This window comes from Mchenga conophoros, linkage group LG22, assembly GCF_057382185.1.
Source record: "Mchenga conophoros isolate Kocher_MC1m ecotype Shallow Benthic linkage group LG22, M_conophoros_male_GT1.1, whole genome shotgun sequence".
Lineage (NCBI taxonomy): Eukaryota > Metazoa > Chordata > Actinopteri > Cichliformes > Cichlidae > Mchenga > Mchenga conophoros.
In genome coordinates, this window is record NC_140546.1 from 20598970 (window position 1) to 20625143 (window position 26174).

A 26174-nucleotide genomic window follows, 5' to 3' on the forward strand; every position below is an offset into this window, starting at 1 on the left:
TACCGTGTCTCAGCACAATCAATAAGTTATTTGCATAACATCCTCAGGCCATATATTGCGCATGTGACACATCGCGGACATGCGCTCAGTCCATTACATATTCTTTGTACCGCACTCCGTTTCTTTGCAAACGGGAGCTTTCTGTACAATATCGGTGACGCTGAGCACGTTTCCAAGGCTACCGTCTGTCGGGCAGTCAGGAATGTTACAGTAGCACTGAAACGTCTCCTGCACTCGTTTGTGGTGTTCCCCGGTCACAGACCCACAAGATTCATCAAAGAGGGATTCCACAAAATTGCAGGTATCAGGATGAACAAAACTCAATGCATGATGTGGTGATACGTGAACTACCACTCAAATGGTACATAAATTTCCAGGGTTCCCAGGCGTGATTGGCTGTATAGATGGCACCCACATCCCAATCATTGCACCCTCAGCAAATGAAGGAGACTATGTGAACAGGAAGTCCGTCCACAGCATCAATGTACAGGTACATAATTCCCTGTAGCATTTCACACCAACAAGTGATGGCATCATGGTAATGGATGCTAATATGTGTTCTCTGCACTGGGCAGATCATATGTGATGCTGCCAACATCATCACAAATGTGGAAGCCAAGTGGCCAGGCTCTGTACATGACTCACGAATCTTCCGGGAATGTACACTGAGCACCAAATTTGGACATGGTGGGTCGAAGTAACTGTGAAATATACAGAGACCAATTGCCACAGGGACGTTTGCACTGACATGTATTCTTCTGTCCTAGGAGAGTTCACTGGCCACCTGCTTGGTGATAGGGGGTACCCATGTCTACCCTATTTGCTCACCCCTTACCCTGACCCTGAACCGGGCCCACAGCAGCGTTATAATCTGGCCCATTGCAGGACACGGGCCAGAGTTGAAATGACCATCGGAATGCTCAAGGCCCGGTTCCAGTGCCTTCGTGGACTCAGGGTCACCCCAGAAAGGGCATGTGACATCATTGTGGCATGTGTGATCCTACACAACATTGCCACGATTAGAGGTGAACAGTGTCCAGCTGAACCAGACAACAGCAGTGATCCACACGATGAACATCCTGACCCACCCACGAACGTACAGGATGGAAGAGCAGTCAGAGACACCATATGCCACAACCATTTCCTGTGACCCGTCAACCCAACATGTTACAAGACAAATACACAGATACTGTGGTCAACTGCCTTTATTGGTCACCCTGTATGTCCTGTACACAAAGAATAAATGCGTATATTAGTATGTTGTACAAACACTGACATGATTCGTCCATCTATGATCACTCCACCCACCCTTAACTGTTGTTCCAGCAGTACAATCTCCAGCTTCGACTTTTGGATCTGCAGCTGGAGGTGCACCATTTCCATGTCGCACTTTCTTATCTTCCTGGCCAGATATGTCTTATACAGCTGCTTCACAGGGAGCTATTGCAACAAGGGACATAGCATTGGCATCCATAGTACATGCCTACTTAGGTTGGTTGTAAATCAGTGCTGAACAACCCACTGTGGAAAGGTTCGTTGTAGGAGTGGCTGGACCCTCTTCCTCTTCATTTCCAGCATCACTCTGCCGGGGACATAGTAAGTCCATGGTGTCATCATAGTACCACATTGTCGTCAGTTGTTATATTTTCCACTGTACACTGTATACCTCATAGTGTGGCTCTGTTGCGGCCTCCTCTGTAGCAGCTGTCACTGTTTCGTCATCATGTGCCTGTGGTGGAGACATTTAACAACATTGCTGTTCTACTGTTGACACATGTAGTCTGTGGAGTATTACGAGTACTCACAACTGCATGTCGGTCTGGCTCAACAGGGGGCTGCACCAGATGCAGTACACCATCACCGTCAACTGGAAGAATATGGGGTTCATACAGGTCACTCATGACTTATGTGGGCGCAAATGGCAATTACCAGACATACCAATCACCATACACCTCATTGTCAGTATGCTCTCAGAGACAACCGACACTGAGGGAAGGCAAAATCAGTAGGTGTCAGGGTGGAAACGCTTTTATGAGCTTTATGTCGCATTGAGGTATATGTTCATATGTTACACTTATTGGGAAAGGTACGGAATGTACTACTCGCTCTGTCTCTGGGAACAGGGAGCTCACCCTGTGGGAGGTTAACACACACACACGCATGTATGCAAAATTAAAGGACACTGCTATGCTCATAATAAAGACGTACCACTGCAGCTCGGTGTGTGTGAGTCTCTCCCTGGGCCCTCACCCGTGCAGCACGTTAACAGTTTCCAAGTGTCTCAGTGTTGTTTATTCACCTAACTGTTTGATGACTGTCATTCTCTGTCAGTAGGACAGTAACTTCACTACGACATAGTTCATTTTGGTCAAGGTGACTGTGCAGAATGGATGTATGCACGCCATGTATTGTTTTGGATTTACCCCTTATGTAGGCACTTGTGTCTTGTGGGGTTGTTGCCACAGAGGATGTCCCCGCAGAGATGCCTTCAGCCACAGGGCGCCCACTGTTTTGGCTGAGGGCCAACTGCTCAGCCTCTGTGGGTGGTGGTGGTGGAGGACCCCCACCTGTTTTTCGGGCCTCCGCTTTTTTTCTGTTGACTGTGACGGCACACATTTGGGCATACAGAGTAGGCAAATGTGTACTTGTGATGTACTCAGATAATTTCAATATGTGCTTACAGGTGGTATATTACTGTAGCCTCTAACTGCAATTGATTTACATAGGACACACAGACCAAGCACTATGGCTCATAATACAATTACACCTCACCTGTTTGGACTATGTTTTTATACTTCATTTTTACTTGCTGCCAGGAACGTTTGGGGCCTGTTGGGTTGCACCTGCGCTCACATCACATCCCAAAATAAAATGTATAACATAATAAATAGAATGACATATGATAAAATAACGTGTTATATGGGTGGAAATCCCTAGATCAATGTTTAAATTAACACTCACGCATTGACTCTGTCGGCTATGTTTTGCCATGCATGCTCCCTTTCCTTTGCAGCTGCGGCTGTGTTACTTTTTTTCTGCATGATGTGCATGCTGTCGGCATATGCTGCCATCAGAATTTCCGCCTCGAGCGCTGTGAAATACGTCGACCGCGCCTTCTTTCCCTCCGTCTCCATGGTGACTCGCTTAATCTGTGCTCCACTGATCGGGGCTTTATGTATCCTCGTGCGCGTGCTTAACTTGGGGTTGTAGCAACTCCGCGTTGACTGAACTACTTGTTATCAGCCTTTCTGAAACCGAATATTCCGAGTTGGACAGTTCGGGGTTACTCAACCCTGCGTATCGTTTTTCACTCTGAGTTTTCTAAACCGGCTTCCTGAAACAGGGCCCTGTTCTTGATTGTACCCTGTGGTTTACACCTTCAATTCAATTCAATTCAATTCAATCTTTATTGGCAGACTACATGTCCATAAAAACAAGACAAGAAACACACACACACAACTCCCCCCCCCCCACACACACAACACAAGGTATACCATTAAATATATATATATGTATATAAATAAGTATATAAAGCATTTGTAAAAATATAAAACCATAATATACATAAAACACAATTACTTAAAATAAATCAATAAATACACAAACACTTTAACCAGTGCTTTCTGAGACTGGATGAGTAACGGGAACCACTCACTGTCGGATCTGTAAGTGCTAAAATTATACTGTTACTCGAACCATCCAGTCGTTCTCTAAAACTGAACATTAACTTTCTTAAAAGTGCTTTAAAAGTCCAGACACCCACAGCTACAAACATCTGACTGGCACTACCACTTCTAGGTATCCTGCAAAGGATTCTCATCGCATCGTTATATGCAACATGCAGCTTCTGCATGCTACATTGTTTGTAGGATGACCACAAGGGGACAGAATATAGCGGTGTGCAATACGCTTTAAACAAAGCCACTTTAACTGGAAGTGAACAAAAGCTGAATTTGCGTGCAATAGTATTTGCCTGCACATAGAGCTTACACCGTTGTCTGTATATGTCATCATCATCATTCATTTGCTCAGTAATAAAGTGACCGAGGTATTTCACCTTTTTATGAACTTCAAGAGTTTTTTGTGCCAGTTTAAACAAAGGGAAATTTAGCTGTTTATCCTGCTTGGTTCTACATATCAAAACAGCACTTTTAGCAGCATTGTACTCAATGTCATATTGCACACCATATTCAGTACAGACATTAAGAAGATCCTGTAACCCAGCACTGCTTGGACTAAAAACAACCAGGTCATCTGCATACATAAGATGATTTATCAGTGCTTCACCTAATACACACCCAGTGTTACAGGCTCTCAGCTGTATGGACAAATCATCGACATATAAATTAAATAAAATTGGAGACAAAATCCCACCCTGTCTGACACCATTGCTGACACCAAAGGGGGCAGAAATACTGCTTCCCCATTTAACCTGCATGTTCTGATGAGCGTACCAGTAAGAGAGAATCCTCACGATGTATTGAGGAACTCCCCGTGTCTTCAATTTATCAAAAAGTTTTCTGTGGTTCACTCGATCAAAAGCCTTAGAGGCATCAATGAAACACATGAGGACAGATGAATTTTTAGCCCTATACAACCTGACTATTTCCTTGAGTGCATATATGCACATGTCAGTGCCGTGCTTTGGTTTAAAGCCAAACTGATTATCCAGAGAAGAGATGAACACACTAACTCTATCAAACAGGATTCTTTCTAACACCTTAGATAAAATACTGGCGAGTGCAATCGGCCTGTAATTATCCAAACAGCTCACTTTTGCAGCTTTGTCTTTCATAACTGGTACCAGTAAAATACACAGCATTGAGTCTGGTAATATGCCATGAATCATAAACCCAGTGAAACAGAGTGCTAAAAGAGGAGCTAGCCTTAAACTAGCATGTTTTAAATGTTCTGCAGTGATGTGATCCAAACCAGAGGATTTATTATCAGACAACCTATGAATGGCTTCATATACTTCATGTGTCCTTACACTTATTGTGTCATTACTCATGTCAAGATTGTCCTCATATGGATCACTTTTTATACAGTTAAACAACGCACTGTAATGCTGTCTCCATAATGCTGCAATGTTATCTGCCCCAGAAACACCTTCAACAGTTGATGGTAGAGATGGTTTACAGTTATTAAGAGCTTTCACCTCTTTCCAAAAATCTGCCATATTATTACACAACATTTTCCTGGCCAAAGAATCTGCTCTCAGCATTTGCTCATTTTTAGTTATAAAGCGAACAGCGTACTTATATCTGGCATTCGCACATTTTTTCTGTTCAAATTCTGGGCCTTGTTTAGGTCTTCCAGCCATGGCCCAACATTTATAAGCTATGCGAGCTTCATCATGGTACATGGATACATGTTCTTTCCAGCCAGGTCTGATGTTAGGTTTCTTATGCTTATATTGTTTATCAAGCAGTGTACCACTTTCATGCAGAGCAGTCACTATATCATCATACATGGAGCAGAGTAAATGTTTATGCACAGCATTCTTACAGTTGACATCCTTGCACAAAATAGCTTCTTTCGGCAAAGAAATGTTGTTCAGATGTATATCGGTATTACTATGATAAGCTAAGAAATCATCTTCACTACAAGCTGACCAGTCTAATTTTACACTGGTAGCAATATTAGCAATATTGTTTCCAGTTGTTGCTGGCATTTGTTCCACATTCACAGTAAAACCAAAAGGTATATGATCTGACACAGTTACCTCATACCTAATAGTCATGTTTGCTAAAGCTGCATGTCCATCAGCTGTACAGATACAGTGGTCCAGCCATGATGTACTATGCCAGGCTTCACTTATGTATGTATAGCTATCTGCAGACAGTAACACTTTGGTAGACAAGATAAGATTATTAACTTGACAAAAATGAGTTAAGTGGTCAGCAAACTGAGAACTGCTGTCTGTGAGATCAGCATTAAAATCACCCAAAACATATATGCTGTAAGTATCATTGTCTTGAATAAATGCATTAATAAAAGCCAGCCTACTGAGGTATTCTTGCTCATTTTGACAAGATTCATAGGGAGTATAAATATTAAGAATGATAAAACTACTATTGTTCTGTGTATATTGTATACCAATACACCAGTCTACATCCAGTCTAATGGGCTTTATCACAGGGTCTATTTTTTTGTCCCAAAGCACAGCAACCCCTCCAGGTATTCTGCCTCTGACTATAGCTGTGCTGAGATCAGTTGTAAACACCTCTGTTTTCACATTCAGAAGCTTTTTTCTGATAATGGTACGTCGCTCTTGACACAGATGCTGTGAAGTTGTTTATCTTAACCAAAGAAAGTATTCTGCCATCATCCACTTTTGAATTCTTCAGTGGTCTTCTAGGTCCTTTGGTGTTGTTCAGCTTCCTTGTGCAAGGCAAACTGAACAACCAGCTGTTTGTATACTATTTGTTAAATTTCGAATATCATTGCTTATTTTGCTAAATAAGCTGTATTTGGATTTGCAGTGGAGGAATATATAAAATAAAGAAATGACCTGTTTTGTAAATATTCTTATGACTGCTTCATTGTACATACTCTGTGTTCCACATTGTAATGAATCTAATGCTCTTTGGCCGCTTATGATATATTTTTTAGAACTGTTATGTTATAATTGTTTCAGTTTCTGTTGTTTTCTTGGCCAGATCTCGTTTGAATTTTTTTCTTTTTGCCAAATAACATTTTATAATATCTGTATATATAAAGATACATATAAGGGAAACTGGCAAAAACATAAACAAAACACTGATTGCAGTTTCTACCTCGTGACAGTGACGTGATAGCTTTCAATTTCAGATATATTTGGCAGTATATAGGTCAGCAATTTACAGCAGATTAAACTCCAGGTTTTGGCGGAGTTCAATCACGGAAAATAGGAAGATCAAAGCTCCTTCTCTTTCCATTTGCTCATTTCTCAGTAAAGCGGCACTGAGTCTGCGCGCTGCGCCTCGGCGCTTCCCATTACGTAATTGACGTCGCTTGTCACAATCCAGGAAGTGATCGTTCTTGTTTGTGTCCCTGGCTCGCTGTTCCCATCTGTTTTTTCTGAGTTAATAAAGCGCTTTCACGGGCCGAAATGGCGACGTTTATTTCAGTCCCGTTGAAAAAATCGTCCGAAGTGGATCTGGTGAAACCGCTGTCGAAATTCGTAACGTCTACTTACCCGGCGAGCGAGGATCAGGGAGAGTATCTCCGCGCCGTGGAGGAGCTCAACAAGCTCCGCAAGAGCGCGCTGGGAAGGCCGCTAGACAAACACGAGAGCTCCCTGGAGATTTTACTCAGGTAAAAAACAAAACACTGTTTCATAACACGTGAACCGCCTGCTATGTAACTAACGCCAACTGTTCGAACGGCTGTCTCACCTGTGGCGCTGATTTAGCTCGGCCATCGCCGCACCCAGCGGGGTTAGCTTTGAGCTGCTAGCACCGAGCTAAAATGCTAGGAGGACGCTCTCAGGGAAATAACTGAGTCATTTGTTACTCCTGCCAAGTTTCCCTGCGGGGGGAATACAGGCGGGATGTGCTGGCTGGTTTAACCGAACTGTCAGTTGCTTGTGAGGGTAAATTGGGCATGGAAAGCCGACCTGGTTCACACTTATAGCTATGGCCTTTACGCTAAAGTGGCTTAAAGAAAACTATACCTTGTCTAGATTTAGCTTAAACACTGAATTTGAACTTTCTGAATGTGAGAAAAGAACCTGAGTTGTAAGAAACAAACTTATACTTAAAACACAGACACCTGTCGCAAATGCCTAGAGAAGGAAGCCTTCGGTGTGAGTGTTAGCAATAGCAAAATGCAGCTTAATCACGTCTAACTGGCAGTTTTGACGCGTTTGTCAGCACAGAGGCAGTGTTGGTGAGAAAAGCCTCAGTATGTGTCTGCTCATCTACAGATGCAAAAACAAAAGGGAGAGAGTCCAGACCGTGCCTTTTCCTGTCAGCCAGAAGTTGCTGATGTCACTGAGAGCTCCATAAAGCTGAGCATAAATGGTGTCACTGTGTTAAGTGCTTTGCATAGAGGAAGTTGGTAGGATAGATGTGATATATTTTTGTGAAACAAAGTCCCTCTGTGTCCTTGTCACCTCTATGTTGTTAACTGGTGCCTTTCCTCCCGTGTAACTACACTTACCGGTACTTATAAATGAGGCATGGCACTAATGAGGGATGAGAGAGATGTGGCACTCAAATGATCCTGAACCCCAGGCTGTGGTGAGGGAGGGGGGAGAGGGAGATTGTATTTTCCAGGGAGAGGGATAAATGTGTTTATAAACTTCAATTTGGGGGACAAAATCAGCTTAATATTTGTGACTTTTCTTAAACTTGATGGGTTATTATATACCTGCAGCCTATGTGTTCTTATGACCGCTGAGATTAAAGTTAACTTCCAAAATAAGGGCACAAAAGTATATTAGTGGGTTAGTTTCAGTGTAGCCTTTCTTCTGCAATGAATATATCTTGAACAGGCCTGTTTCTTATTCCTGGGTGACATACAGGTACGGACTTTGTCCTTTTTAATATGACTCGTGATTTATTTAATGCATAGAGTCCTCTCATATTACCTTAGTAAGTGTCCAGGTATGCAAATTTGTGATCCCAACCTTTTGTTGTTGTGTAGGTAGGTATATTGAAGTTTTGTTTGTTTATTTTAAGATTTTGATTTTAAATAACTGACTGGAAATAATTGATCAAAAGTCAGCCCAGGTATTTTTTTCTGTCCTGTCTCTCTAAAAACGTGAACAAATTTCCTTACTGTGTGAGCGCTAGTTTATGCTCTTTTGTTTTCTTGGGTTTTCTGAGGGAAATATTGATAGAAACCAATTTAAAAATAATTCTGTCTGAAAAAGATTAATATAATAATCTGTTGGTTAAACTAACTTACAGACTTTTGTGTGTGATGTGGGACCTGTGGTTTAGTAGCAGTCTGCTCAGGACCGATCAGAAGCATGCTGAAACTGATTAAGCCGCCATCACTGAATGTTAGCATTGTGTCACTATGGTGACCATTGTTTGCGTAGGAACCTTTCTTTCTCTCTCAAGCTAACCAGGTGGCACGCCTCGGCTCACCTTTCCACTGCTCAGGTGTGTGCGTGTGTGAGTGAGAGACAGAGGGAGAGAGAGAATAGGATACAAACTTTGTATGCAGTTTGTTCTGTTTTAAACGCCAGTGTGTGTTTACTGATGTGTTTTGAGTTCAGGAGAGAAATGTTGAAGGATCGGTAAAAGGGATTCCCTGATGTCATACCTCAGAATAGACTGCTCACATATCACAGGCGCTGATACTGATAGGACAAAGAGCCGAGGTGTGTGTGTATGTGCGTGTGTGTGTTGTTGTTTCCTGAGTCATTGTCAGATGACTCTGAAATGGCTGAGCTTCCTCACACCACAGATGTCATAACATTCTCTACCTCTATACAGCTGGTTCATTTCAATTATGTTTCAAAGTCTCTTCATTACTTTTTTCCTAACTTGCCATGAATTGAAGTCCCTTTGAGTACTTTTTAGAGAAATGTTATTTCTGGATTTAGATATAAACAAAATCAAAGTTTCAATCTGTGGTGTTTCATCACTCTCTGCAGATATTATGATCAGCTGTGTGCCGTCGAGCCCAAGTTCCCCTTTTCTGAAAACCAGGTAAATGATTGAGCTGCAGCACGCATGACCGTGTGTTAGTTACAGAGCCAAAGCACTTAAACACAAAGCCTCTTCCTGTTTCTGCAGCTCTGCTTAACCTTCACATGGAAGGATGCCTTTGATAAAGGATCGCTATTTGGTGGCTCCGTCAAGCTCGGTAAGTTTGGCTTTTTTAACACGTATTTTTACCTCCGTAAGAACACGTGCATGTCATTGTGTGTATAACAGTTGGCTGTAAAAGGAGGAAATGATATCACATTAATTCCTGTAAATTTAAAACTCTGCCCCTGAGGTACGTAGTTGTTGTTCTGTCTTTTATTCCTCCTGTCTCTTTGTGTTTTCATCTTTCTTTCACATACACAGTCATGAAACACACCCAGTGAGAAACAATTCTTTTTAATTCAATGCACATACGAAACAGGCCCAACAAGATGTCATATGGAGTTAGAAAGATTTCATAAAGAAGTATGTGGTGCTGACATGTGTTTCTTGTGTAACAGAGCAAGGGGAAATCACATGCACACACAGTTACTCATACGTCATATTGATCAGCTGGAGTTCTCAACCATTGGATTGTTTCTGTTTCTGTTAATTTGAAGGAATGATGTTTGTGTAAATCCATGCAAACAGCTGTTTCAACAACCTGAAACAATATTCAGTGGGGAAAAAACTGATGTCACTTTGTCCTCTCTGTGAGTTTTCTCACCCATGCAGCGCAAGAAGAGACAGAGAATCCTGACAAAAACAAAAGCAGTGACATAGTCACAAAAATCTGGACTTTCCAATATTGTCAGTGCTTGTTATCTCAACTTCGCTGTCTCTAAATATCTCTCAGAACTATGTAATGAGCAAACCTCTCAGCTGGGATGGGAAATCCCCAGCTCAGTGCAGCTACACACACCTAGGGGTGCGACCTGACCAATGAGATTTTCCCTCTTTGTGATACTGGCCACTTAAAGCTTGTGGCGATAACGTCATGTGACTGTGATCAATCAACAGTTTGTTATAAGTGTAGCAGTGTTTTTTTATCAGAAGTTTAATAATTTACAAACTTACTGTAAATGACTATTTATCTATTTGCACTGTGACTAAACCACAATAATTCAAAGAACAAACACGGTTTGACATGTTGGAAATAAAAATTTATAGAAATCAATCAAATAAAAGCATGTTGATCTAGAACTTTTGAAATTTTAGGAAAAGTAACATTTTACATAGTAATAAAGGAAAATTGTGGCCGTGTTTTTGTATGCTGCGTCACATTTGGTTAGTGGAAAATCTCAACTATGTTGTGGAACTGAGAGTGAGCCCTTCTTGTGCCTTTGTGTTGCAGCTCTGGCCAGTTTGGGCTATGAGAAGACGTGTGTGTTGTTCAACGTGGCAGCTCTGGCCAGTCAGATCGCCTCAGAGCAGAATCTGGATAATGACGAGGGACTGAAGACCTCTGCCAAATACTATCAGGTGGGTGTACTACCACACAGTAACATACAGTATACTATCACTGTTAAAACTTAGATGATATTTAGTTCTCCTTAAACAAAACCTAAACCCGGAGCCCACCAAAAAAAAAGATCATTTATACCTTTGTCTCTCATAAAACAGTTCACTCAAGCTGTCTTTTACAAAAATATGGAGAAATATTCAATTTTTGTGTTTGTTTTTGTGTTGTTTTTCGTTCGTTTGTTTGTTTTAACTGAGTCGATTCTTCTTGTTTCTGAAATTTAGATAAGGGGTAAAATTTCCAGGATTCAAATGTTTGTGCAAATGTTCTCCAGAGAGTAGATGCACCGAGTGTTTCTCTCCTCTGTTTCGGTTGCCTGTGTGTTTGAAGCCAGGAAATGTTCAAAGCTCTTTGTAGCACCTTTATGATCCATCCTGTTACAGCTGTTTTGGGTTTACTCTGCTGTACGTCTATTTTTGTCCTCTTTGTCAGAAATTTATCAGGATGAACTTCATGAAGTTTAGCCTCATCTTTCTAAGGTTTCGAGGAATTGAAGTGAAATGCATCAGTCTGACTTTTCCACTGATGATAATAAATATTCGCATTGATCTGCTTCCCCAGAAGGATGAAAAGCTTCAGAAAGAGTAGGCCTGCAGGGTGTTTAACCAGACAAACAAACAAAATGCAAATCTGACATGTTTCACTCCAAGCTCGAGACCAGAGTGTGACAGAAACAGGCGGGACTTACAAATTTGTATTTTTATTTCTTTTCTAACATGTGACGCTCTTATCAAACATGTGACCTGATGGTGCTGCATTTGAGGCCCAGGAAGCTGGCTGAAAGCCACAGTTAGCTCTGTTTTTGGGGAAAAATCTTCTTTTAGTTTTGGATTGGATTCATTTTTTTCCTCTTGGTGTCTTCCTTTAGCTGGCCAGCGGGGCGTTTGGCCACATCAAGGACACAGTGCTGTCTGCTCTGAACAGGGAGCCCACCATGGACATCTCCCCTGAGACTGTAGGCACCCTGAGCCTCATCATGCTGGCCCAGGCCCAGGAGGTCTTCTTTCTTAAAGCCACTTCAGGTACCAAAGCCCTGACCCTGAAGACATGACTAAGCCTTTCAGTGCATTTTGATGATCATTTATTTAAAACACAGACTCTATTTTAAGCCCCTTTGAATACTTTAAAAAAGTGCATGACACTTCTACTACTGCTTAAGAGTTTTACTCTGTGGGCCATCTTGCAAGTTAACATTTTCACAGAAGCTTATGTTACAAATAAAATGAAGTATTGTACTTTAATTAATTATATATCATCTTTAATTACCCACTTAAGCAGTTTTTTGTTTTTTTTTGGTCTCAAGATTAATTTCCAGTGCTGATGGGAGCAGTTTAGGTCCCAGTTACTCTCAGCTTCTGTCCCCATTCTGTCTGCACAGTTTGTGTGTTGGAGTTTTAAAGATTACATTATAAAATAGGTTCTTATATAAAAAAACAAAAACTCATCTGCTGAGAAGTTGTGTAATTTTGTTGTAGATTACTTTTCTAACATGTATTGCTGTGATGTTTTAATGTAGTGGAAGCAGTCAGCTCTGAAAACCACTCAGAGAACCACTTTAGAGTTTGACCAAAGCAACCAACCAGCATCATCATCAATAACGTTGGGTCTGTTTTACTGGATATACCGAGAAAAAATACTTCCCATCAAATTATGTTAAAGTAAATCTCATAAAATGGAAAAAAGCATCACAAGCACACTCCAAGTTTCTAAAATTGGTGAAGAATTTGGTGATAATTAAAAAACAAATCTTAAAAATAAATAAATAATGGAAGTGGGAATTGGTTCTTTGGTCCATCCTTTCCTGGGACTGTCAGACTACCGGCGTTAGTGGTCGAGGGTTAATGTGTGATTTTGAGTAAAGCAGCTTGTTATCTGGAGTCTTTTCACGTGTTTGTCTTTGCCTGGTGCATCCTTTTAAAAGGCTCTTGTTCACCATGTAGATAAGATGAAAGACGCTGTCATCGCTAAGCTGGCCAATCAGGCGGCAGACTTCTACGGAGATGCCTTCAAGCAGTGTCAGTATAAGGACAACCTCCCCAAGGTATATGAAGAACACACACACACAAAGTTACACATTAACCACGAGATGGAAAGCCACACATCCACGGTCAGCCATGTGCTCGGCGGGGTGCAGACATGCAGAGCGTGGACTCTTAATGCTTTAGAGTGTGTCTGGTTGTGTGTATTGTTTTGTGTTTATGTGGGAAATATACTCGGGTTGTGGGACTGTCCCATTCACACCCTTTCTGTTGTCATTTTTCTGTTTCCATCCTGTTTTCACTGTGACTGGTTGATTAATACTCAACTACATATTGACCTTTGTTCTTTCTGATTGGTTTCTCTCCGTTTAATCAAAGACATCTTAAAGTAGTTACTAACAATTTAAATGATGCAACCACACATAGACACACACACATTAACAGAGGTCCACGCTGCACGTTTAATATTTTGGAGTTAAGCAGATCGAAACAGAGAAAAGGGCAGCTGTTATAAGTTATAACTGAAGTATTTAAATGTGGGAATTTCCACATGTCTAAATGTAACAGCTGTGACGTGTTAGAAATGATGATGTTTGATATAAACTGTACAAATATAAATTATAGCTCATTGAAAAATATTTTTTCTTACAATAAAAACGCAAAATTCTCCATCTGCATACCTTAAAGCTGAAAGGATTTATCAATCAATTTGTCAGCCAACAAAAAACATAATCTGTTAATATTTTGTTAGTTAATTGTATAAAACGAGACTTGCTTTCAGCTTCTACTGAGATTTTATTTCTCCATATTTTATTGTTGATAAATAAAAATCTTTAGATGTCTCTGATAGGACAAATCTGGGACTATTTAAAAGTCACTAATTATGCCTCGCTCTTGTGACGAGGAAATAAAGTGTGACGAGAAAGTAGCTTCATATATGCTGTTACAGCAGTTTGTCCTCATAGCTACGTTCACCTAAAAGTCCAGAGGATATGGGGACGTAAAGTTTCTGGGTTGGGGGAAAAAAGGAGCAGAATAAAGATTTTTAAAAATAATAATTATTAATTAAACTAAGAGACAGACGAGTCATGATCACCATCAAAAGAAGGAACATAACAAAACAGAGTAAGTTAAACCCTCCTCTCCCTCTGAGCTAAAACACAAAGTCACTGCACTGCAAGGACAACTGCGCTCCCCTCCCTGACCTACCTGTCCTAATTGCTGACTGTGGCCAGCTGCCAAGGTCAGTACCTAAAGTACGCGACAGGAGAAAACACCTACTGGACGAAAATCACTCCAGACCCCGCTGAGCCGTAACACTCATATTAAACATGGCCAGAGATTTGAAAAATGAGGACATGATTCAGGATTCAGACAGCTCAGTCATGCTTAATATGTGAGCACAGCTGTCCCACTCGCCTGCTGATAAAAGCTTCTGTTTGCAAGGGGCAGCCAATCAGGAGGAAGTTGACTTAACTCTTTCCCTCAGTTGCCTCTGTATATATTAGTAGTAGGAGCTGTATTGCTAAAAGTATGAAAACTTGCCAGGTAATAATAAAAAAACATTTTAAAAAGCTTGACAGTGGACCCATTCTACACTACACACACACACCTGGTTTTGGGATGTTTGATGAAGCAGCTTTTTCTGGAAGGTTAAAACACTCATGGCCTGTTCTGTTTCTCTCTCTCGTTGTCTTCCTTTCTTTCTGCATCCCTCGCCGTGGTGCTGGCGTTTGCCCTGGTCGTGTCTGTGCGTGCGCGCTTGTGTTGTGTTTGCACGCCTCTCTGTCACCCCTGTCTGTCACTGGCTTCTGTGATTTTTTTTTTTTTTTTTTAATTTATTTTTGTATTTATTTAATTTGATTTTTTTATTTTATTTATTTATTTATTTTTTACCTCGCTGATGTGCGCCTGCCATCTTATGGTTTGCGTTGCCACTGTGCGTGTATGTGCGTGTGTTTTTATATATGTCTGCATGCCTGCGTGTTGCTCTGTGGTTGCCGCTCCCTCGTCAGTATTTTTATTTTCAGGAAGTGCTTCCGGTGCTTGCAGCTAAGCACTGCATCATGCAAGCCAATGCCGAGCTGCATCAGAGTGTCCTGGCCAAGCAGAAGAAGAGGTTCGGGGAGGAGATTGCTCGTCTGCAGGTACACAGGTTTCCCCTCGCTTTACAGCCCTTTAGAAAAACAAAAAATATAATAATATTGTGTGTATATATGTGTGTGTATGTATATGTGTGTATGTATATATATTACACACGAACAACATTAAGCTACTCACGCAGAGAAGAACGGCTGCTGCTGCATCATCATCCGTCATCATTTCTGCTACACTGGCAGGGCTAGGGGCCAGGACTCTCTTCGGGTTTTTGGGGGATATTGCTCCGGGTCCGATAACAGGCAACCCACCCGCAGTAGATGTGCACGGTGTGAGGTCTCGCAGCAAGCTATCAAATACGGCGCATTTCTGGGCTTTTGAAAAAAATGCTATGCGTCGCCAGGTGTTACCTGTTACCTCCTTTGACAGTATCACAGTATCAGCTTAAAGCACTTGTTGCTGCTGAGTTTGCATCTTTTGCTGTGAAGTACAGCCAGACTTTGACTGGTCCTCCTTGGGCATTTTTAATCTGTAGCTCTGCATAAAAGAACGTACGTACCTGGCCCCGCCTACTATCCTCGGAAACGTAAAATGATTGGCTAGAAGTGTATCACAGCTCAGGGAAAAAAAGCACCGAAATAAAGCACCGAAATGTGCGCTGCTTTTCGGTCTGGTTACTACCGTTTATGTCAAATGGCACCGGACACCGGTACCCATCCCTATATATATATTTGTTGTTGTTTTTTTTAAATGCTTCTCCACAACTTTTCCTCCCTTATTTGATCAATCCAGCACGCAGCAGAGCTGGTTAAGACTGTGGCGTCTCGTTACGACGAGTACGTGAGCGTTAAGGATCTGACAGACAAGATCAACCGATCCCTCACAGCAGCTAAGAAAGACAACGACTTTATCTACCACGACCGGGTGCCTGAAGTCAAAGACCTCGAGCAAATCGGCAAAGCAGCGCTGGTCAAACCAGCCGCCATCACACCCCCACTCAGTCAGAAATTTTCAGGTACGAACCGCGGACACACCTCCATACTGACATGATGAAATAATCTGATGAAAGTTAATAAAAAGATAAAAGTGAAAATGATAAAAAATCTAAAAGAAACTGTGCTGAGAATGATGCTCAGCTGATCTGAAAACTGATTTATTTTTTTTGTTTAAAACCATTTGCCTGTCTCGATCTTTTCACTTCAGACTTGTTTGAGAAGATGGTTCCCATGGCCGTGCAGCAGTCCATGAGCATTTACAGCCAGAGGAAGGCCGAGACTGTTAACAGACTGGTGGGAACCATGAGGGAGGCGACTAATCTCTGCAACGGGTATGCTGTGCTGTGTCTGTAAAGCTATATGCTCACATGAGCTCCAGCTCTGAGCGATTCTCCGCCATCATATGTGGGGCTTTATGCGAGAACCTGAATTATCAGCCAGTTTGCTACTGCAAACAAGGTTTATGATATTAAAGAAAGCCTCATCACTTTGGGGCAATGATTGTGGCAGTAATTTTAAAGCCTCCATCTAAATGAAATATGAGAGTTGCTGCTCCTCCTGGAGTATTGGTGAGATTTGAGTGAATGAGATTGAGTTTGTCCTAGATATGACTGACTGTGAGCCTCGGTGACTGCTCAGCGGATTTGAATTCTTATTAGTTTGTGCACTTTCTTTCTGACTTTAATACAAGAACCTGTGAACTGTGATGGATCACAGGATGAGCCGAATGAGCTATTATGTTGATGTTCTGGTTTTCATTGAAAACTGCATATATAGACTCACGGGTGAAGCTGGTCTTTTTTCCCCATAAGTAACTTTTACTGCGCACACAAAACAAACAAAAAAAGAAAAAACACATCCATTATGGCTTCTGCAACGTAATCAACGTGGCTTCTCCAATCAGAGCCAACCATTCAGTTTCTTCCGCTTATCCAGGTCAGGGTTGCTGGAGCTTATATCAGCTACCGTAGGGCGAGAGGACCCTGGATCTTCTTGCTGTGAGGCAACACCACCATACTTGCCTTTCCCCTATCCACCAGAGCACCATAAGAAATCCTAATTCATGTTATGGGTGTGTAAAAAGTACACTTACCTACATCTTTACTACACACAGCAAAAGGAAACATCTAGGATAGTACACAATGTACGGCTTAGATACGGTGGTGCTAACAAAAAGACAGGAGGCGGAGCTGGAGATGCTGAGAGTGAGCAAGATCTGGAGACAAAGTCAGGCAGAAGGAGAAGAGGAAGACCACAGAGAAGGTTCATGGATGTAGTGAAGGAGAACAGAGGAGGATGCTGGGAATGGGTGAGATGGGGACGACAACTAAAGGGAGCAGCTGAAAGAAGGCAGCCTACAAACTACTATGAATGAGAGTGTGACGACACGATTGGCTCGTGTGTTAAAGATGGTGAAGATTCAAAGATTTCTATTCGGGATTCTGCCTGTCATGTCTCTCAAAGTTTGCATGACATCACATCAGGCCCGTGTGAGAGCAGTGGTGACCATGTGTTCTGATGCAGGAGTATTTCTTGGAAGATGTCCTGCTCTGTGTAACGTAAAAAGAACGACTTCACCATCTGAGTTTATGTGGAAACTCTCATATGAGTTGCTGTTTGTGTAAACCACTCTGTGTCTTCCTGTTAACATGTCAGTAAGTGCTTCTGTAAATAAATTTAATAATTCATAACATGAGGGAGCATCAGGTACCATTAACGTGTCGATAAAAGCACTCGTGTCGTCAGTGCGGCGCTCTCAGCACATCGTTTGAAGATCTTTATTAGAAATTTGAGCCAACGACGTCAACATGAGTGCATTGTCATTCAATTAAAGCAGTAAAATGAAAATATTTACTTTAACTCGTTTTCGTCAAGTAAACTTTGTAAAAGCTGTTTTTAATGAGCTCCGTGCTGACGAACTACAAATTAATGTTCAAGCAGCCGTAATAACTGACAGATGATGCGTTTCTCCATCAGGGTGTTGGCGTCTCTAAACCTGCCAGCTGCTCTGGAGGATCTGTCAGGAGACTCCATCCCACAATCCATTGCTGAGAAGGCCAGGAACGTCGTGCAGCACGGAGGACTGCAGAGCATCGAGCAGCTCATCAAAGACCTGCCCGAGCTGTTGACCCGCAACAGAGAGATCCTGGATGAGGTCGGTGACGCGAGCAGACACGTGCCCTCTGACCTTCCTGCTCGCAGCGACCCCAAAATCTGTTTAACAAAGCGAAGAAGCCGCTTTTAGAACAACAGGCTGCAAACAGCTTGTTCGTCATATGGCTTTGCTTTCTTCAAAACGTAGCATATGAATCCTGGCTTGGACGCCGCGAATGTTGGAGTTTACTACCACCATTATTACCAGAAGAGCGTATTAATGCTAAAAAAAACTCTTAATCGTTCCTAGTGGCGGAAATCCCAGATCCGCATCATCACAGGAATCTAATCCACTGATCGTTGGGCCAAGGACTGTCTGTCCACCGGCTTCAGCCAACCCATTTTTTAAACATCATGCTGACAAACAAATAAACAGATGGGAGGGAAAACATAAAGCACAATCTGCCTCCAAGTTTGTTGGCAGAGTTGAAAAGTCCAAACTGAAATGCCCTAATTTTCCTAAAAAGTAGTCATTAATGAGACTAAAAGGAGGTAAAAAAAAAAAAAAAAAGACGAAAATACAATTGAGCTCGCCAAAAAATGACTATTATTTGAGATTTTAACTTTTTATATATTGAGTTTTTATTTTTAATTAAACTGCAGTTTCAGTTTTTTTATTTAACATGCATGTTGAGTGATCATTAAAAAGTACACGAGGCAAACAAATATGGACGAGCAAAGTTTATAATCACTGATGTAATAATCGCTGCTTCGTGTGTCTCAAGTGTGGCAGTTTCTGAAAACACATGAATGAATGAATGAATGTCTTTTATTCGAGCAACCAAATAATAAAGTTATTGTAATGTACAATTACACAAAAAAAGAAAAAACAAGTTTAGCTCGAAAAGGAGTGGGATGAAGACAAGCTTTTTAACTCCCACCCCTACAATCTTATCTGAGTTTTAAATTTTGTAGTTGCGCAGTACATTTAAATATTTGTGACATACAATTACGGTTATAAAATTATCGCATTGTCATAATTACGACATACAGTAGTGTAAATATTTAGCATCAATAATACAGTCTTTGTTACCACCGCTGAATATCACAGTCATCACCATCATGGTCATTACATCCTCTCCGTATATTATTTATATTTTAGCTATGAAAATATCAATGAAGTTTGCTTCCATTGTATAGTTGTAACTTCATCAATTTTACTTTTAAGAATTAATTCTGGTCTACTGTTTCCTAATAATGGAGATAACAGTAATAACAACAGCGTAAGACAATAATCAACAGTGTCCATTTCAACTCTACAAAATAATTGTTTATATAAGTATTTGTTGTTAACATTCTATATATAAACAAAGAAAAAAGAAAGAAATAATACAAAGAATATATTATTATTTACTATCATCGATAAACAATCACACACTCGATTCCTCTTTGTACCTTGACAATATACATTTTTTGTACCTCGATTTAAACAGATGAATATTTGGACATTGCTTGAGCTCTACATCCATTCTGTTCCAAAGTTTCACTCCACACACAGACACACACAAACTTTTCCTGGTAGTTCTAACTATCTGCCTTTTAAAGTTACTACATCCCCTCAAATTGTAACCTCCTTCTTTATGTGTAAAGAGCTTTTGGATATTTTCTGGCAGTATACCCTTATTTGCCTTATATAGGAGTTGAGCAGTCGAGAATTCAACTAAATCAATCAATTTTAATAGTTTTGACTGCAAAAACAAAATATTAGTGTGACTATAATATCCTACCTTTATCCTACCATTAAACCCAAAGAATACATTATTCTTATAGCACATTTTTGTAGTATAGCCAGGTGATGCAGAGAACTTTTGTAATTATTGCCCCACACCTCTACACAATAAGTCAAGTATGGTAGGACTAGTACACAGTATAACAAAAACATTGCATGGCAGTTTAAGAAGAACTTGGCTCTATTTATGATTGAGATACTTTTGGACACTTTATTTTGTATATGTCTGATGTGTGATTTCCAGCATAATTTGCTATCAATCATTACTCCCAAGAATTTTATTTCTGATACTACGTCTATGACTACACCATCTATTTTTATCACAGTATCTTCATTTACATTGTAATTCCCAAAGAACATTACCTTGGTTTTACTCAAATTTATAGATAATTTGTTAACATCCATCCATATTTTTAATTTCCTTAACTCGTTGTTAATGTTAAGTACTAGGTCACTATGGTCGTCGTTAGAATAAAAAATATTGGTGTCGTCAGCAAATATAACTAATTTTAATAACTTTGATACAATAAATATGTCGTTTATATAAAGGTTAAATAGAGTTGGTCCCAGAACTGATCCTTGTGGCACTCCACAGCTAATGCCCAAATACCCCGATTCAAACTCGCCCATCTTCACATACTGCTGTCTCTCAGTCAAATAACTTTGGATCCATTTCAAGGCCACTCCCCTAATACCATATCTGTCTAATTTTTTAAATAATCTGCTATGATTAATCGTATCAAATGCTTCAAGTCAATAAATATCCCTGCTGCATGTCTTTTTCTATCCAGACTGTTGGTTATCTCTTCTATTGCATCAATGATAGCCATTGAAGTTGACCTTCCTGTCCTAAATCCGTACTGACTTTCATTGATTAGTTTATGTTTGTCAATAAATTTACCTAGTCTATTATTATAAAGTTTTTCTAATATTTTAGAAAACTGCGGGAGCAGGGACACTGGTCGATAGTTAGTGAAGATGTGTTTGTTTCCACTTTTATATATGGGTATAACTTTAGCTATTTTCATTTTCTTTGGGCATTTCCCCGTTTGAAATGATAAATTACATATCGTTAGCTTCATAGCATAATTGCCTAAGTCATTTGACTAAGTCAATGACTTAGGCACTTATGCTATGAAGCTAACGATATATAAGCTAGAGGTCTGGCAATGCTATGTATGATTCGTTTAACTAATGTCATATCTATACCAAAACAATCAGTAGAGGTCTTGTTCTTACAGTTGTTAACTACATCTAAAATATCTAATTCAGTAACTCCCGACAAGAACATAGTCTTTGAATTTATTTCTATCAGTGACATTTCGCTGTGATTACTTTTTGGAATTGTTGTAGCCAGCTCCGGTCCCACATTTACAAAAAAGCTGTTAAAACACATGCCACAATGACAGGATCTCACCAGCTGTATAAGCAATTTTTCCGTATCCTGACATTATAATAACAATAATAAGAATATCCAAATAGTCTAACAGATTCCTCATGTGTCATCAGGACCTCCCCAACATGATACATATTCAAACCCGTTTGAAAACCCACCTTTAGAATCGGTTCTGATTACTTTTTTGTATCATTTCTTACTCGGGTTTCCTCATTTTATGTGTCTTTAAACTCTGTTATCTTATGCTGGTGTTATGTCCTCTCATTATTTTAGATGTACAGCACTTTTGTGCTAATCGATGTGTATCGGTGGTGTTTTTGTCCTCTCAGCGTCTTTGTGTTCTCGTCCTTTAGTCTCTGAAGATGCTGGACAATGAAGAGACGACCGACAACGAGCTGAGGACCAAGTTCAGCCAGCGCTGGAGCAGAACTCCCTCTGGAGACCTCTACAAGCCCCTTCGAAGCGGTATGCCAAGGAAGATTGTTGCTCTCATTTGTTGTTGGTGTTGGGCGCTTTTTAAAAAAAATTTATTTATTGGGGCCATTACACACTGAGCGCGCTGCAAAAGAACAACAGGAAATTCCTAATTTATTGGACACAAACTTGTCGTGCAAGTTTATGCGCTGTAAAAAGCCCTCTCTTAGTCCCTCTAATCCTCTCCCTACACAGAGGGCGCTAACTTCCGCAACATCTTGGACAAGGCAGTGCAGGCCGACCAGGTGGTGAGGGACCGCTACAACACCCACTGTGACATGATCGCCCTGCTGTGTAAACCAGAGAACGAGCTCAACGCCGCCATCCCCTCTGCCAACCCGACCAAGACACTACAGGGCAGCGAGGTCTGTCTGACATCTTTACATCTTTGTTTGTGAGCTTAAATATTGGGAATGTGCTTTTTTTTTTTTTTTTTTTTTTTTTTATGTGTGTGTCCCATAAACGTCGACTCCTGCTGCACAGAAACCCCCGGTGGACATTGTGTTCCTTATGGCCCTTTACCTCCTCCCCTCACTGCCTCCCTTTTTCTTTTCTTTTCTTTTTTTTTTTTTGCTGATACTGTGTTGTGTTTCACTGGGGAGCTCAAATAACTAAGCAAGCAGAACTGAAAGAACTGCACCTCTCTCCAGCTGCTGGACTCACTGTAACGAGGGTGAGAGGTTAATGTCGGACTGTGGAAAAGTCATGTGTCTACCTTCCCCTGTAGGTAGTGAACGTGCTGCGCTCTCTGCTCGCTCAGCTGGAGGAGGTAAAGAAAGAGAGGGAGACTATCGAGGGAGAGATCAAGTCCGTGACCTTTGACATGTCCACCACCTTCCTGACGGCGCTGGCTCAGGATGGAGCAATCAATGAGGAGCAGCTGTCGCTGGGCCAGCTCGACCAGCTGTACGGCAGCTACAACCAGCGAGTGCAGGCCAGCCTCCGCACACAGGAAGAGCTGCTGGGGAAAGTTCAGGTACAGGCAGCTTTGGTGGGAAGTGTGCGGGTTTTATGTGTGTTTATTGCTTAAATTGGGTCAGAATTCCCTCACGGGAATGATGCTTTAACTGTATCGGATTAAAAGAATGTATAGATGGACATAAAGTGCATACATAATAAAAGGAGTCGGAGGTTAACCGTCCTCTCAACCTGCGATCTGCTTCCAGACGTCCCACCAGGAGTTCAGCAGCCTGAAGCAGTCCAACGCAGACTCCAACCAGAGGGAGGAGGTCCTCAAGAAGCTGGCCTCGGCCCACGACAGCTACATGGAGATCAGCAACAACCTGCGCGAGGGCACCAAGGTACGTGCTCAGCAGAACAGCGGGACCAGCCGTGCCGCAGCGATGCATATCTTTTGTCAGATGTGCTCTACTTTTGTGCGTCCCAAACCGGGTTAGTTATTTTTGTCCCTGTTTGTTTCTCCCCGCTCAGTTCTACAACGACCTGACAGAAATCCTGCTCAAGTTCCAGAACAAATGCAGCGACATCGTTTTTGCCCGTAAGACGGAGCGCGATGAACTCCTCAAGTACGTACCCGCACGGTCATTCCAAGCTGGCCAAGAAGGAAGACTGTTTTTGCAGTTGGGTTCTGTTTTATTTTATTTGTGATGTTCGATTTTTGCTCTCAGGGACCTGCAGCAGAGCATCGCTCGAGAGCCCAGCGCTCCAGCCTTCAACGTTCCCGCCTATCAGAGCACTCCCGCTGCCCCCTCCGGCCCCGCCGCCCCGGCTCCTGGACCGACCCCTGCACCCAGAACCGTTTTTGTAAGCGGATACTCAGCCCAGCATTGAATATTATCAACATCTGTCAGTCGTGTGCTCATCTTTCTGTTCTCTCGCTCTACGTCTTCCAGCCTGTGCAGCCTCAACAACCCGAGTCAAAGCCCCAGCCCCCAGCCAGGCCACCTCCACCAAGCGTGATCCCTCAGGCAGCCTCCACCACACCCGCCAGCTCACAACCTGCTGCCCCTCCCACTAACAACCCACCACCCATGGCACCCCAGGCCCAGGGACCACCTTACCCCACCTACCAAGGCTACCCTGGGTCAGTTTTCAAATCTGTCTTCTCTGTTTTTTGTTTTTTTTTCCAGTGGATTTCTCAGATCTGAGCACCTCATTTGGTCCTTAAAGTGACAAAAAAAAAACTGCTGCAGGTTGACCGGTTCGCATTCTCATTGGTGCATGAAATATCTTCTCAGTAAACATGGAGCAATTAAAAATCTATAGATGGTCTTTAATTTTACCAGCTGCAAATGCCATTAAACCCAAACTCAGTTCTAGCTCTGTATACTGATGCTAGAAGAGGGCGTTACTTGCTTCATTATAACTTTTAAATGAAGTCTGCAACCTTTGACTCTGAAGTGTTTTGATTATACAATGTTTGAAGTTTGTCTCGTCTGTTGTCTTTTCCCTGCAGGTACTACCAGATGCCTATGGGCTACAATCCTTATGCTTACGGCCAGTACAACATGCCCAACATGCCCTACATGCCCTACCAGACTCCGGGTCAGGGAGGATACCCAGGAACTGCTCCAGCAGGACAGCCCTACCCAGGCTACCCCCAACAACCCCCTCAGCAACAGCCCTACTACCCTCAGCAATAACTCCCCTCTTCATCCCCGTATTCCTCACATGTTAACACCAAATTTAAAAAAAAACAAACAAACATCCCCAGCAATAACACTTCAATCCCATGGGCTCCTCCACTCGTCTTACACTTTTTCTCCTCCTGACAGCAGCTGTGTGAAGGTGGAGCTGCTGAAAAGCCTTTAACACTTTTCTGTAACTCATCTTTCTTTTTGTTAAGCGCATGTTTTTCTGGATCCTGGCAGCACTTTTCCCTAAAACTGTTTCAGCTTTCATCAGTGCACTAACACCTCCTCCTCCTCTTTATTTTTTTATGTACTCATTTTCTAAAAGTTTTGTTGATTAAATTAAACCCTTAACCTCTTTCCGATGAAAACTGACTCTTTGACTGAGGTGGACTGCTGTAACAACACTCATCGAGGCGCACAGAGCGGCTCTTCATTTCCTCGCTGGAGACTGTGCATCTGTATTGACTCAATCAAATCTCCCAGCGCATCTATATTAACTATATTACTATTTTTGTAATGAATACTGATGCTTCTCTGATGTATAAATCTATAAAAAAAACAACAAGAGAAAAACGAATGGCCGGTAGGTTTTCTAATGTAGATGACTGTTTTTGTTTCTCTTTCACTCTTTCCTCTCGCTCTCTCACCCCGGGAATGTGGGTTTATTTCCGTGTTACAATCAAGAGGCTGTACAAGTGGGAGAAATGGCTCTGCTATATAAATATATGTATAAATAAGACTCTGTATGTGATTAACCGAGACACTCTGTGTGCGCCACTCCTGCTCTTTGTGTTTTTGTTTTTATCCATCACCTTTGAGATTAAAAACAACAGCAACTAGACGCCATTTGTTTGTCTTTATGTGTTTCAGATGTCTTTTATTTATTGATTTATTTATTTTTTCCTCTCCTTAAACTGTGGAGGTTTGTAAAGCAGCCAGAAGAGGGCAGTCCTGCAGTTCACAGGGGAGGGGGAGGAGGGGGTGTGAAGCAGCACTACCTGCCGTTGTTGTTTCTGTCAGCCAATCAGAGATTGACTTGTCCCATCCAACTAATCGGATGCTTTTTGACCCCCGAGCACTGGGGGCAGATCCCATTTAGATGACATGCAAATTACGTTCCAGTGAGGTCGTGATCTCATCCAATCATATTTCCCCGCAGGTGATTTCTCCATAGACAGATTTCATCCCGAGATATTTATTCAGTGTCAGGAGACGCTAATGATTTCGCATATCTCCTCCCCGTGTGTGCGCGCGCGCGTTTGTGTGTGTGTCAGGGAGGCAGATGGCAGCGCAGTGTGATGTCTGGAAGGATGCATGGAGATGTTGGCAGAGAGCTGCTGGTCCCCTGCCTACATCCATCACTCCACCTCTCTCTCCATTTTCTCCTCTCTTCTGTCTAATCTGTCTTCTCGAGTTCCTACCACCACAACTCTTTAAAAAAAAAAAAAAAAACCCCACCATATTTCACTTAAGTTTCCCTCTGTGCTCTTCCCATCCTTTGTTTTCCTTCTTATCAGATTTTTTTGCTTTGCTCTTAAGCGTTTTCTCTTTTTCTAAATAATATTTTTGTACACCACCTGGCATTTCCTCGCTCCCCTGGCTCATCTG

At 41.7% G+C, this 26174-nt stretch overlaps 2 protein-coding genes across 3 annotated transcripts; one reads left to right on the forward strand and one right to left on the reverse strand.

The window, feature by feature from the left end:
- Window positions 1–1025: 1025 nt before the first annotated feature.
- Window positions 1026–3360, reverse strand: LOC146549380 (uncharacterized). The gene is made up of 5 exons (XM_085262228.1): window positions 2424–3360; window positions 1806–1867; window positions 1667–1729; window positions 1523–1582; window positions 1026–1440 (listed from the first exon to the last, which is right to left on the reverse strand). The coding sequence occupies exons 1-5, from the start codon at window positions 2614–2616 to the stop codon at window positions 1213–1215; spliced, it is 606 nt and encodes a 201-aa protein (XP_085118354.1). The 5' UTR covers window positions 2617–3360; the 3' UTR covers window positions 1026–1212.
- Window positions 3361–6991: 3631 nt separating this feature from the next.
- On the forward strand, window positions 6992–25407 carry pdcd6ip (programmed cell death 6 interacting protein). Of its 2 annotated transcripts, none has more exons than XM_085261949.1 (18): window positions 6992–7299; window positions 9593–9647; window positions 9735–9804; window positions 10981–11108; window positions 12017–12170; window positions 13089–13189; window positions 15143–15274; window positions 16017–16239; window positions 16428–16551; window positions 18197–18374; window positions 21852–21963; window positions 22168–22337; window positions 22700–22948; window positions 23139–23273; window positions 23404–23498; window positions 23601–23736; window positions 23826–24016; window positions 24389–25407. In XM_085261949.1, exons 1-18 carry the CDS (start codon window positions 7094–7096, stop codon window positions 24573–24575), a joined length of 2646 nt encoding a protein of 881 aa, XP_085118075.1. In that variant the 5' UTR covers window positions 6992–7093; the 3' UTR covers window positions 24576–25407. The 2 variants fall into 2 exon arrangements, with proteins under 2 accessions (XP_085118075.1, XP_085118076.1); XM_085261950.1 differs by having other exon boundaries at window positions 15158–15274.
- The last annotated feature ends 767 nt before the right edge of the window (window positions 25408–26174 follow it).